Raw genomic sequence first — 14745 nt, 5'->3', positions numbered from 1 at the left:
GAGAAAAATGTGTGGTCGGTCCACTTTGATATGCACCAGCTCACATTCCAGGGTTGGCTTTGTAGTTTTTGAGTGGTCAGAGACATAAGAGTTACCTGCTTTCTCAAAATGCCGAACGACGTTAGCTAGCTCGCTAATGCTACGTCGCACTACTAGCCCTGGGAAATCCGAGGCTCGTGTTCATAAATAGTTACAAAAATACAGAGGAGTTTCCACATTTCCAAGACACAATAATCCATTATTTAGGTAGAGTAAAAGTAATAGCTACATAGCCTACTCCAAATATTTTACAAATGCCAACCTGTCCATGAGCGGTAAGGTGACATCCATGTCTGCCCCCATGTTTGACAAGGGCTTGAATGTAACGGACGTTCATTTATATGTAAAAGTCCCGCACTCCAGCATTAATGATCCGACGCTGCTAAGGTTTGGTTAAGCTTGGGTACAAACATGACTTCATCAGGGAGAGTTCATGGTCTGGGTTACCATAACTACTTTTTTGAGGTCAGAGGACCTTTATCACCATTATTAAAATGAAACATCTCAACAAACTCTGGCACATATATACATAGTGCTCCCAATAACTTTGGTGATGACCTTTCATCTAGCGCCATCAGCAGGTCAAAATGTCACTGGTCAAATAGTTTGGTTTATGAGCAAATACCTTTTAAAAAAAAATAAAATTACTTTCCCCATCAGCCTCAGCTGCACTTTGTGTTTAATGCTAATTGGCAAAATATTAGCAGGCTAACACTAAAAAGGTGACAGTAGTAAACATTACCTGCACAGTGCATTTTGCTCAAAGCACCTCATGAATTTTCATGGATTCCATGCTGCCCTACTTCCATTTGGACTTTTGGTTTTAGATTGGGCCCCAGCAAAAAGAAGGAGAGGAGGAAGTGGTGCAGAGGATAGGAGGGAAGGAGAGGAGCAGGTGAAGAGGAAGGAGGGATGAAAGAGGACGATTGCCATTCAAACAGCTTTCTCCTCCCTCCCTCCTCCTGCAGTGAGTAGCGTTCAGCGCTGCAGACCCGCTTTGTTGGCCAGCGTCAATCGACCGATGCTCAGTAAGAGCTGGACCTGAGACGAAGATGGGAGCAAACATCTGCTTCCTCCTCCTTCTCCCCCTGTTTCTTCCTCCTTTTTAAACCTTCTCTCCTACTTTCCTTCCTCCATCTTCTCCTTTTTCTTCATCTTCCTTCCTCCTCTTTCTCCCCTCTTTGCCTCCTCCTCCTCCTCCTCCTCTCTTCCTGTCCTGTCCTGTGTCAGTTGACTTTTATAAATCTGAGCAGACCCTTCGCTCTTTCTTTCCATCTCCTCCTCTTTCTTTCTTTTGATCTCTTTCTGATGGTGAAGATGAGCAATTAATTCCTCAAAGAGGAACCGAGTCTTCCAATTAGCAGCTGCTTGAGAGGACACACACACCCACACACACAATCACACATTCAGATGGGTATGATGAATCTGTAATGGATGCTTTTTATCATCATTAGAAACATCAGAAAAATGTAATTAGCATATCGTTTATTCTGATTTTCTGTCGTCGCTCAGATTGCTGCTCAGAGGAGAAACTTGAAGAACTACCATTACATCCTGGCCAACCTGGTGAGTCTGTCTATTTACTGGAAGGTACCACAGAAACATATGTGTTCAGGAGGAGTTCAGGCAATGAAAGTGTGTGTGTGTGTGTGTGTGTCAGGGCTTCATGGACCTGAACGTCACAGAGTTTCAGAAGCTGGGGCCGAACGTGACAGGCTTCCAGCTGGTGAACCAGTCCGATCTGGCTGTGGAGAAGATCAACCAGGACTGGCTGGAGTTCGACAGCAAAGACCTCAAACTGGCCCGCAGGAGGCTCAGGGTACAGACACACACACAAACCTGTGCTGCTATATTTGTGCGGCCATTGTATTTACTTAAATTATTAATTCTCTGGAGGCTTCAAGTCCAACTGACACTAAATGTCGTGTTTATTTTTTGCTCCAGCTACATACCTGCTCTGTAAATCACTTTTCCTGGTTTTTCCTTTGAGAAAAAATCAAAAAAACCAAACGGATCAAAATTAGATTTTTTATTTTTGAAGTTGTACTGGACTGCATTTTAATTGAGAGGTGTTTCTGATGTTTTGCCCAGCACATTTACAAAAATGAGGGTCTGTGTGTTACAGACATGTTTCAGTAAAATGCTGTTCACTACAACTTCACCACTAATTGCAACTTCAGTAACAAACACAGTTGAATTGACACCTCTCTGACAGCTGCAATTAAAACTCAACATTATTGTCTTTGTAGTGGTTGTAGTGGACCACATTAGATTTTACAGGTGACACTTGTGTGGTCCTTACTCTTAAATATCCCTGTTTCCACTGATGTGGCTGTAGGAGAGTGAACAGTAGACAGAAGGACTCATACAAATAAAATCAAATTTCGGTAATGGTAACCCTGGATCAAGTGCTGCACCGTTTCCATGCTTGTGTGTAAGTAGGTGATCTGAATCCAGAGCAGGAATGGCGGACGCCTACATTTTATGACTATTGTTGAAAAAGGCAGAACATAAAGTGTAGCAAAATAGGGTTTGATTCCATGAAAGCTGGAGGATCATAACTTAAATGTAACACAACCACTGCCATCCTCGTCTCCGACTGCTCAGTACACAGGAGCTTTGACCTACGACGGCGTCAGCGTCATGGCAACGGCTTTCCAGAACCTGCGGCGGCAGCGGATCGACATCTCTCGCCGCGGAAACGCGGGGGAATGTCTGGCCAACCCCCCCGCCCCCTGGGGACAGGGCATCGACATCCAGAGAGCCCTGCAACAGGTAGACGGGTACACACACGTGTGCACAACACAGCAGCAGCACATGAACCCTTAAGTGCGCGGGTGAGTTTTCAAACACTCCTCCGTACCTCGGGCTGTTTGCAAACACGTATACAAGGCAGACGAATCACAGGCACGTGATCGTGGGTGATGTAACACGGTTATTGCACCGCTCTACTGTTTCCGGGTCTAGCGTGGATGCACGGACGTGGCAGTTCAGTTTCTGGACAAACTAAAGACTTTCAGAACATCCATCAGCTTTTGGAAGCTGCGGCCGACATAGCTGAATGCCAGAATCTTCCAGGGAAACATGTTGCCCGTGAGATCTTCTGGCTTCCCAGGTTGAACAACTACTTGCTCGTTCACAGCAGCACGGTCATTAGAGGTAACTCGATGAGAGTTCCCCAGCGATCCTAACTTCTCTGGGGACCTCTGCTTGGACGTGTCGTGACCGAAAACCCGCATCGTCTGAGCTAGCTTTGTCATTCTCATGCTCCAGTTCTGCTTTTAAATGATGTGATTCACAAGTGGCACAAAACCGATTCCTCATCATAAGCAGCCTCAGCTACATCTTCATTTTGCAGAGCTGCAGTCATCAGAAAACGCTGCTCGGCACTAAATCCGACACCCGGGTGCTGCACCCTCACGTTACCGTGACAGCAAGCTAAAATAAAGCAACCTTCACATCACTGTGTCCACATTTATTCGTAGTAACAGTGAGACAGCAGCGCCACCATGAGATCAAACTGGAAAACACGATATCACTTGCATCCACCATACCGCAAATAAAAAAATTACACTCTCTTGAGTCTGTAGATGTTATAGAGAAAATCATCTCAAAAACTAGAAAATGTGCTCAGTAGTAGAAGAGGGCCAAGGCCATTGTCAGACCTCAGAGGAAAAAATTCAAGGTCATAGTCAATGATCCAAATATGCCCCAAAATGTAATGGGACCACGCCCCATCCCTCCACCAAGTCCGGCACAAATCGGTTCAGCAGTTTTCATGTAATCCCGCTGATCAATAAATAAAGAAACCAACAAACAAGCAGAGACGGGGGATTAGATAACCTTTAGGACGTTTTGACACCAGAAATCAATGAATTACACAGGGTCTAATATAGTAAAACTATAGTATAAATAAGTAATACTGAACAATAACCCGGATTCGTGCTGCCACAGAATCAAAACGGTGTGTATAAGTGTGTGTGTGTGTGTTTGCAGGTGCGTCTGGAGGGGCTGACGGGTCACGTTCAGTTCGATGAGCGAGGACATCGCACCAACTACACTCTGACTGTGATGGAGCTCAGTCACACGGGACCCAGGAAGGTGCTGCTCCCTAAACGGGTTTAATTCAAAAAGAAGTTTGGCGGAGTCACACTCTGCGGAAGGTCAGGTGTCGGCAGGTTTTCACTACATCAGCTCCTTCCAATAATTAGCTCCCTCTTCTCTGATTAAAACTGTGATAATCAGTAAAATCAGCTGCTGCAGAGCTTCTCTGGTGTAAAACCTGCAGACTCTCTGCTTTCTGTTAAACTCAATCAGACACCACGGCCTTACAGTATGAGTTCTTATTGTAATAAGGCGCAGAGTTACGCTCGCTCTGTAGTTTGTGAGATGTCGCACAGAAGTCGAGGCTTCAAATGGGACATTTTAATGCCTGGAGATGGGTTGATGTTTGATAGCATTTTACTGGATCCAAATCCAGTATCAAATCCACTAATGACATCTGAATCCTTTCCAATCCTCCTCGAAGCTCATGAAGTTTAACTTTCATAACTTGCAAGTAACTATAGTTATAAATAACCACAAATCACAGATTGAGTTCAGTTCCAGGATCAGCTGTTGTTGGGCGAGAGGCCAGAAATACTGCAGCTTTTAGTGGCATTTCTTCAGACAGGTCTCCACTCTGCTGAACTCCAAAAGCGAGATGTTACAGAGTGTCGTGTCTTCTCACTCACAATCGATCTTTGGCAGAGTCCAGTCAGCGGCTTGGAGACAGCGTGTTAACCGGCAGACTAAAGTTTAGCTGGACACGTGACTCAATTAACATTATTTAACCTACAGCTGATGTGATCTACCACCGCTGACGTTGCCCAGTTCAACCGGAGAAAGCAACAGTCAGTGCTAGAAATGAGAATCTGCTAACGTTACCTACATGTTTTCTACATTTGATAATAAAATAATGAGGCGAGATAAAGGGTGTGATAGGAGATTTGTGTGGTTGGAGCTTCACAAATCTGCGTATGTTGCTGTACTTTGCTGGGATGGATAACGGGTTTTTTATTTATTCCAGTAATAGGTTAAAAACAATGGGAACATTTGAAAACGCAGAACTCACAAACGAGGGAACGACAACACAGAGTCCATCCCTCATCCCCTCGTTAGTCATGCCGGGGTTAGCATTTTGAAACATGGCTTTCTGCACAAAAAAAAAAAAAAACAGATGAGGAAAGTAGCTCTGACAGAAAATTTTGAAGAAAAATGTTAAAGATGGAGACACTATAATACAAACAACACGCTAAAAATCAAGACAGGCAAGCACTGGAGGATAACAGCTAACACAGTGTAATCTATTGGTGCCGCTGTGTGTTCAGATTGGCTACTGGAACGAGAAGAGAGGCTACGTGAACACTGCCATCTACAGGCCGGTGGTGGAGGAGTTCTACGGTCTGCAGAACAGAACCTACATCGTCACCACCATACTGGTAAGACTTGGAAAACATGCTGCTATTCACCTTCCTGTCTGTTTTTTTTTTTAGCTGGCGGTAAGCGTGGCCGTGTAAAATGACAAAAAACACAGGTGGTCACAGTCCAGCACAACATTATCATCCCCAGGGCTTCAACAGTAGCTAGGGTTGGGCTTTTAATACTGCAAATGCTTTATTGAATCTGATTAGGTTGAGTTTTAAACCTTTAAAAGTAACTAAAGTTGTCAGTAACCCAAAGATTCAGTTTAGATCCGTATGCGCCCTCTGTTTGGCTGAGAGTTCAGAAACCCTACAGTTCAGAGCCTGGAGCTAGGGTCGTAAAATAAGATGAAGAGCATGATATATGAAATGTTAATTAAATGTATCTGACACATTCAATTAACGGCCCTACCCTACTTTCTACAACTTATGTTTCGCCAGTTACTTTCTCCAAATAGCGGAAGTCCTGATGAAGAACTGCTCAGTTGACGAGCTCAAAATATTGATTATCTGATTCTCCTGACACGATCAGCAGTGATTTCCCCAGAGAAGAGTCACCAAACTACAGAAATACACAGTCCGCTGGTGGTTGTACGGTGTTGTTACAGTTTCTTTTCATTCACGACAACAGTCTTTGGCTGAGTACAGACACGGACCTGCAGGGAGCACATTCACCAGAGACCCAGCAGTTACAGAATTAGGCTTAATTAGCTACAGTTGATGTAGTCTGCTGCTGGTGATGTTTCTCATTTTACCCAGTGCAGGTAACGGGCAGTGCCTACGAAGAAGTGACAACGTTGCCTGAGTGTTTTCTGTATTGTTTTGTTCCAATAAAAAAGACAGAGGAGAGATAAAAGGTTCAACAAAAGACTGGTCAGCATCGGAGTTCAACAAATCTGGGTACTTTGGAGACTCGGAACCAGATCTAAAACGGAAACGGCCGTTGGAAACCGACCCTACAACCAGCAGGACAGAAAATCTGTTTAGATAAGAGTATATTCTTCTATTTCGGCAGGTCCAAGTCAAGCCTCCAAGTCCGATTCAAATCTAAGTCTCAAGTTTACAGGTCTGCATAATATATAAGGAAAGAAAAGCGGGATTGGTGGCAGAATAAATAAAAACCGAAAAGGGCTCAGGAAGACATCGCTCCAAAAAAAAACCCATTAAAGAGACAAATTACGTAGGGAGCATGATGTAAATTAACTGGATTAGATATACACTGAACTTATCTCTCTCTGCACAGGAAGCTCCCTACATGATGCTGAAGAAGAACCACGAGCAGTTTGTGGGAAACGACAAGTACGAGGGTTACTGTGCTGAACTGGCCTCAGAGATCGCCAAACACGTCGGCTTCACCTACCGCCTCGAGCTGGTGGGCGACGGCAAGTACGGCGCCAGAGACCCCGACACAAAGATGTGGAACGGCATGGTGGGAGAACTGGTGTATGGGGTGAGTGTCAGAGGTGGCACTTCAGGAAACGCTCAAATGAGTCATTTTTGGTCGTTTAGGTCCGAGGCCTGGTTGTACAGGTAAAATAATCCATCACAGTTCAAATGTTGCCTTTATGTTTTTGTGTGAGTTCGCTTACTCAGGTGTGGGGATGCAGTTGAGAGCTACAACTTTACTGATATGTGAAATTTGAAGGTTTGCTTTCCTAAAGGATGAGTCTGGTATCATTCCATATCTTTCTTACTGTCAACAAATCTCATTCAAAGACCAAAACCACCAGTCTCTCTTTGACTTCCCTGCCCTGCCTGTGGCTCTCAGCTTGGCTCCTCACAAATCTATAGTTTGATGTTTAAAAGATTTCCTAAAACAGCTGGTCACTGTGGTTTTTTTTAACAAACTAGACTGCAAAAATAAATAGTGCATTTTTTGGGGACTGTTTTAAGCGGCGGATTAATCCACATTTGGTGCAGCGTTAAATTAGAGTTTTAAATAAAAGAAATTAAAAAAATGTAGAGCTGCAATGATCAATAAGTTGATCAACATAAAATTAATCTGCAGTTATTTTGAAAACAGAATCATTGTTTCAGTCGTTTTTTTAAGCAGAGATGTCAAATATTTGCTGGGTTCAGCCTCTGAAATGTGAGAATTTGATGCTTGTCTTTGTCACAGATGATAGTAAACTGATTATCTTTGGGTTTGGGTCAGAAAAACAAGACACTGGAAAATGTTACCTCGGCCTGTGGGAAATTAGAACTGCCATTTTCCACTGCTTCCTGGCATGTTATAGACAAATGAATCGATTACTTAAAAAAAAAAAAAAAATCCATAACGAAAAAAATAATTGCTAGCTGCAGCCCTGACAGGAAATAATCTCTGTGGTAAATAAAATCACTCTCTCAACTTGTTAATCACTGGATAATTCTACCCCCTCGGTCGTCTAAAAACTGTTAACAGAAAAGAATCAGAGGAGGAAAAACAGCTGTTTGGTTGAACTGGTCTTTAGAAACATGCAACCTGTGACGCGGGGCCACAAGTAGACACTTCATTTTAAAGAGTCAAAAGTCAAAACAGTTACGCACCACTGCCTTCAAGCGTTGAATTTAGGAGCTGAGTTATGAGTAAATCAGAACCGGAACTCAAGCAACATGTAAACATCAACAGTCAAAAGGAAAATGGGATTTTTTTTTAATTGACTGAGTTAATGGATTTAGTTTATGCAGATGTTTACACCCCCACAAAACCAAAAAACCAGATCACAAACTCTGATAAGAGCAAATGTTCATTTTCCAGTTGTACATTTTCTGAATCTAAGAGAAAAGAGCAAAAAGGAGAAAACGTGGTGGAAAATAAGAAAAAGCAATTGAGGGTTTTCTGAGAGCATTTCTACGAACACAGTCAGAAATTGTTCAGCTGGATCTGTAGACGAGGCTGAATACACTTTAGAGTGACTCCACATCTTTAGCTGTCTGTATGCTGTGCTTTAAATTAAAAATAGATAAATCACAAAGTCTGAGTGTTAAGGACACAAAGAAATGTTTTATACCTGGAAGCTTAATGTCCTGTAGACAGTCTACGGCTTCCAGCTCGCTGCGCTTTATAGTTCATTCACCCTGTTATTGGGTGGAGGTTTAATGAAGTAAACTGATTGATGTAACTGCTGCCACAGGCAGATGTTTCTCTCAAGCTCATATTAAACCTAAAATGAAACGGTTCTTAAAAAAATCTCCCATCAGGAAAGTTTCAGCCAGATGATATGACAGAAGAAACTGGCAGATCAATTGTTGAATTCGTTTGTGTTCTCATTTGATATTATTTAGCATAGATTCATATTTCCTCAGGGCTGCAACTAAGGATTCTTGTCATTATCTATTGAGGTGTTGATTATTTTTGTGATTAATAGACTAATTGTTGTGTCAGAAAAATATTGAAAAATGTCCGTCCCAGCTTCTCTGAATCAACAGCCCGTATCCCAAAGATTTTTAGTTTAATATAAAATAAAACAGAGAAAATTGGGAAGTTTATATTTGAGAGGCTGACGACATTTTTTGCTATTTCTGCATAAACATTACGTATAAAATAATTCCATTTAATCATTTTTCTGTCGATCGACTAATCAATTTATCGACTCATCCTCGCGGCTCTAATTTTCTAAAACAATAAAAACTCAAATACAGCAATAGCTTTTGGTTCCTCCTGCGGGTTCCGGAGGTTCAGGTTCTAAAGATGCTCCGAACCTCCCACAGTGGGAAGGAGTCACTCCTCCATCTAGCGTCAGTTACGGTGCCTTCGGTCTCCCTGAGCTTTCACACACGAACAGTCACAAACACACACATACGTGCAACGGTGCCGATGTGCGTTGTCACGCGGGACGTTTCTGCTGTCGGTGACCTCGCCCATCGTCCTTCGGTGGTTAAAAATCCTGCGCTATGTCTGACCGGCGCCTCCCTCTCTCTCCTCCTGCAGAAGGCCGACGTGGCGGTCGCTCCGCTCACCATCACCCTGGTTCGAGAGCAGGTGATCGACTTCACCAAACCTTTCATGTCTCTGGGAATCTCCATCATGATCAAGAAACCCACCAAGTCCAAGCCGGGCGTCTTCTCCTTCCTCGACCCGCTGGCCTACGAGATCTGGATGTGTATCGTCTTCGCCTACATCGGAGTCAGCGTGGTGCTCTTCCTGGTGAGGAGGGGAGGGGCTGGTGTGTGTGTTTGTAGCTACACGGCAAAAATCTCATGAGGTACCTTTAAAACGTTTGGCAATTTCGTTTTAGCCTTTAAATGTTGTTTTCGATGACAGACATGAACCGCACTGGAATTTAAGGGCCGATAACAGGAAACGGATAATGTTTATTTAACAAATGCCAAAATGTAAAGAGAAGAATATTTTTTTTATTTGAGGTGAAGTTTATTTTTTATTACGTCAATATTTGGAGAACCCTCATCATCAAATAATACATATGATTAAGAGGAAATTAACTTATTGCAAAGTTGTATTAGGTTTAATAATATGTTATTTTATTTTGTTAATATGTAGAATAATTAAACCCAGATCTTATCTCCGTATTGACAAACGTGTAGAGGCCGTGTGGTGATTTGATCTCATTCTGACACGGAAAATTCACGTCACAGTGAAACACAATTCAGTTATTAAAGATAAAAGACAAAATAACTGTCATATAACATATTTCTCACTTAACGATGACACAGTTAATGCGAACATAAAAAGTGGACACATATAACAATGAGTGTGTGTGTGTCTCTGTGTCTGCGTCTCAGGTGAGTCGTTTCAGTCCTTATGAATGGCAGGGGGAGGACTCTGATGATGAAGAGGAAACTCTGCCCTCCTCTGCCTCTCGACGAGCTCTGCCGACTTCGTCCTCCGAATTCGCTCACTCTCCGGGTATCTGCTCGTCGTCGTCGTCGTGTTTCCAGTATCGCGGTGCTACTCACTCCGTCTGTAAGTGTATTTAATGTTGTTGTTGATTTTTTTTCCCAGGGTACTCCCGGGCTGAGGTCCAGAACCTGCAGAAGGAAAAGGAGACTCCAGAACACACCAACGACTTTGGGATCTTTAATTCCCTCTGGTTCTCACTCGGGGCCTTCATGCAGCAGGGCTGTGACATCTCCCCCAGGTAGGACACCTGGTGAAACGCAACACCCGTGTGTGAAGACGCTGAAGTCTGAGCAGCCGGAACCAGTCGGCCGATTCAATCCTCCCATTTGTTTGATTTTGTCCACGCAAACTCGTTCTCTTTGCCTGAGTTCTTGGTCTTTTTTTATGTTTAAGGTTCACAGATTTGGGTTGCGATCCGAAATGTTTGTTCCTTTTTCTACTACCTGGAAAAAAATGACCTCGGTAGAAAATGAATCTTCTTAAAGCTAATTTTTCATTTTTTTTATTTTCGGCACTTTGAGGCAGCGCAACAAGCTGTGAACACAACCCTGACCTGTCACCAACTTTAGCAAACATACGGAAGTAAATCATTGCCATAATATTTTGAATTATATCAGCAACCGAATGCCAGTTTTTAAAATGTCACCACTGAAATTATTGCACCAAAAAAGCTTTGAAAAAAATCATCTTTTTTTTTGATTTCGCTATTTGCCATTTTCAAAAACGTTCCAGTATATTTTATTATTTTGAAGGTTTTACAATTCAGATCAGAAATTTTCAAAAACCTAACAATAACGCTAAAACGCTTCTTTCAGTCAGTAGTTTCAATTCATTCAATTCAAAATCTAAAATTCAAGTCGAAAAAAAAATCAAAATTCAAAAATAAAAGATATAAAAAAAAAATCCGAAATATAAGACAGAAAAGAAAAGCCTTTCGTCACTGCTGTCACTGGTGCAGGGCGTGACCGGTTGGGTGTTGGGTGGGTCGGGCAAGTTGACTGTCGCCTCTAGAAGTTAGCGTCTGAGTGCCTCGCTCTTTCCGGCCACACAGGATGCTTTCCTTTCGACTCCAGAGATGCTTGCTTGAGATGCTTTTATTCTGAAAGTCGTTAGGGCTCGAAAGCGCCGAGAGGCCTAAAACCCACGCCTCGCCCCAAGCTTCGTGCTCCTTTGAGTCCGCTCTGAATCACTTTTGTGGCTTACTGTAACGCACTCAAAAACACACACGCACACACACACCAAACTGTACCTTTATAAGCTGTGATACACATCCATACCATCAGTGATATACAGAACTTATTAATAGAGACATAAAGTATCATCACACACACACACACACACACTTTATCATGAAACATGTAAAATTCTGTGTGACGTTCTGCCGGGTTACTTATAGGTTACCGCTGCGTTAAGGCCTGAGGGTGTTTCTATTCTGGATCTACTGCACTGTTTGTGTGTGTGTGTGTGTGTGTGTGTGTGTGTGTGTGTGTGTGTGTGTGAACTTATTTTGTCAGTGTACATGTGTGCCAGTATGTGTATGAGTGCGTCACTGTGTGTGTGCATTTATGAGTTTTTCAGTAATTGTTTTCCTCATAACCTCATTAAAGCAATGTTGCACGTCTCCTTCTGCATTATATACTGTAGCCTTAGCACACAGGTTGTGTGTGTGTGTGTGTGTGTGTGTGTGTGTGTGTTAGTTCTATCCATGTACCATCACACAGGGTCACCTTTAGACGAGCTGGTCAGTATCAGTGTGTGTTTTTGTGTGTGTGAGCGTCTCTCTAATGTGATTTGTGTGAATGCGTCGGTGTGTTCGATGCCTATGTGGAGTACGAACGCCTCCCTGCAGGCAGAGCCGTCTCTCCTCCTTGGGTCTCCACTTTATTCACACCGTCGGGCCTCGGTTGTCACTCCTACCGTAGGACATCAAAATAAGAATAACTCATGCACTGTATATTGTGTGTCCAGCGATACAGCGGTGAGCAGATCCGCTTTGGTCTCAGGCCAAACAAACGCACGTATTGGACTAAAAAGCCTCTTTTGTCGGCCATATTGGTGGACAGCTTTTGAGGAAAAGTGGGTGTGAACAGCTGATTTTTGTTATTTATATCTTATTTAGTAACTTGTTTTTCTCACACACCGGAAAAGACTTTAAACCTCTTTTTAAATTCATTTTTATTTATTGTTTATGTCATTTATCAGCCAAAACCACCAAACGTCATTTGGTCCCAGTTTCTCCAGTGTGATGATTTTCTGCTTTTTCTGTTTTGACATCTGTGGGTTTTGGACTGTTGGACAAAAAAAAAATAAAGAACAACAACAACCAAAAAAACAACTATTTCTGCATTTATATATTTATAGTATTCCAGGTATGTAGTATTTAAGTATTCCACTTAAAGAGTATTCCAGCTCTTTAACCCAGCTGTTCCAGTGGAGCTGCTCAGTGGCCCATAGATCAGACTGGTTTTATTAGTCAGCTTTGTAACTGACTGTGAACAAGGTGTTTTCTGAAAAAGAGTGAGACTCAGGGAGACCACCATGGGAAAAGAAAGGTTGTAAAAAACGTATCTGTCTTCTTCCCTTGCCCCTTGTTCTCTCTAGGTCTCTCTCAGGTCGAATTGTTGGAGGAGTCTGGTGGTTTTTCACCCTCATCATCATCTCCTCCTACACAGCCAACCTGGCAGCCTTCCTCACTGTGGAGAGGATGGTCTCCCCCATAGAGAGTGCAGAGGACCTGGCCAAGCAGACAGAGATCGCCTATGGTACCCTGGATGGAGGCTCTACCAAAGAGTTCTTCAGGGTGAGGACACCTTGTTCTTCTTACTTTACAACATGTCATTGTTATTCCAACGTAAAGTTCTCTTATTCATGGAGAGACAACAAATGTGCTGCATTCTTTTAATTTCTTAAAGATAAGAGTCGTACGAAATGGGTCTAATTTAAATCTTGCACTTCTGCTGAACAGAACTGGGAGAATATTTCTGGGAACGCTTTCCACATGGTTTATTAACCTCATGTGAGAACTCCCTGTTTTTTTAATAGCAATAATAATTAAAAAAAAAAAGCTCTGGGAGACTATCAGAGCGCTTTCTTTAAGTATATACTTTTATTTATTACTCATTTGGAAGCAATGTTTTTTCCCTTTCGATGGAGCTTCAGTCTAGTCTTTGTTCAAAGGTAAGCTAGCAGATGTAAAACAGTAAGAGGAATTCCCCAAATGTGTTCCAGACATTAAATGCTTTTCCATCCCGTGTTTTTATGAGCATTTTCTATTTGCACAATAAAAAAAACACAGTTGGAACACACATGGAAATGTGGAAACTCAAAAGTCTAAATATCACAAGAAAGTTTTTTACGCTTGGCTGAAGTGTAAAGGTTGTTGTGTGGATAAAACCCAAACTGAAACACTGATGTACACGACTCATGTGACTTTAACGTCACTCGTCACGTCCAGTGAAGAGCGGGAAACCATCAGGTCTGTGTGGAGCCATGAGGAGACTGGAACCTCCCTCACATTAACACATGGAACCAACAAAAACATCACATTTCCATCATGTTCTCCACATGGTTTTCAATCGTCTAGGCTTTGACTGCAGCTCTTTTAATGACCTCATCTCGCTGCGTCCTCTTCTTCTGTGGTGGTTTAATGGCAGCGACTGGAGAATCGGCTCCACCAGCTGTTGATCAGCTCATATTAACATAAGAGGAGCGGGTGGAAATGTGCATTAATTCGCATTTTCCTTTAGCGGTTTTTGGTTAAAGTTTGTGCTAAATTTTTATAAATACTTATTTAATGTTTAAAAATTACAGTAGCTAACTAATGAAAAGTGCTTAGGGTCTGTGATAGCATATAATGGCAGCTGTGTCATGCTCAGTTAATGTTTTTTTTTAATCTCTACTACCTTATCCTACCTTAGAGGTCAAAGATTGCAGTTTTTGAGAAGATGTGGTCGTATATGCGGAGCGCAGACCCTTCGGTGTTCGTCAAGAACACCAACGAAGGCGTGTTGCGAGTCAGAAAGTCGAAGGGGAAGTACGCCTACCTGCTGGAGTCCTCCATGAATGAGTACATCGAGCAGAGGAAGCCCTGCGACACCATGAAAGTCGGAGGCAACCTGGACTCTAAAGGCTACGGAGTGGCCACGCCCAAAGGATCGCCCCTCAGGTACACTGCGAATCTCCAGACGGGGCAGTCAGTGTGGGGTTTATGTCGCTGTCCTGTTTTGTCTGTTTTTGGGGAAATTAGACCAGTCAGACCAACCATGTGTATTCACAGTGATCCACGTTATCGACACATTGCACGTGAAATGAGTAGACTGGGGAGTCCTTTTCAAGAGACATTTTCTCTCATGAATTTTGTTTTCTTGGTTTTAAATCAAAGAAAAATGATTTGGATTATAA

At 42.6% G+C, this 14745-nt stretch overlaps 1 protein-coding gene across 2 annotated transcripts in view; it reads left to right on the top strand.

Moving 5' to 3' along the window:
* Positions 1 to 14745, top strand: part of LOC120802655 (glutamate receptor 1-like) — an 81581-nt gene that overhangs the window by 48322 nt on the left and 18514 nt on the right. For both annotated transcript variants that reach the window (XM_040150708.1, XM_040150707.1), the window contains 11 exons: positions 1552 to 1605; positions 1700 to 1858; positions 2647 to 2814; positions 4036 to 4140; positions 5409 to 5519; positions 6745 to 6951; positions 9415 to 9630; positions 10227 to 10350; positions 10447 to 10582; positions 12946 to 13144; positions 14262 to 14509. In XM_040150708.1, the coding sequence (XP_040006642.1) occupies positions 1552 to 1605; positions 1700 to 1858; positions 2647 to 2814; positions 4036 to 4140; positions 5409 to 5519; positions 6745 to 6951; positions 9415 to 9630; positions 10227 to 10350; positions 10447 to 10582; positions 12946 to 13144; positions 14262 to 14509 (1727 nt within the window). The remainder of the gene's footprint in view (positions 1 to 1551; positions 1606 to 1699; positions 1859 to 2646; positions 2815 to 4035; positions 4141 to 5408; positions 5520 to 6744; positions 6952 to 9414; positions 9631 to 10226; positions 10351 to 10446; positions 10583 to 12945; positions 13145 to 14261; positions 14510 to 14745) is intronic.

Source organism: Xiphias gladius, chromosome 17 (assembly GCF_016859285.1).
Source record: "Xiphias gladius isolate SHS-SW01 ecotype Sanya breed wild chromosome 17, ASM1685928v1, whole genome shotgun sequence".
Lineage (NCBI taxonomy): Eukaryota > Metazoa > Chordata > Actinopteri > Istiophoriformes > Xiphiidae > Xiphias > Xiphias gladius.
Note: the sequence above shows the minus strand (reverse complement) of the source record. Positions and strands in the feature narration are given on the sequence as shown.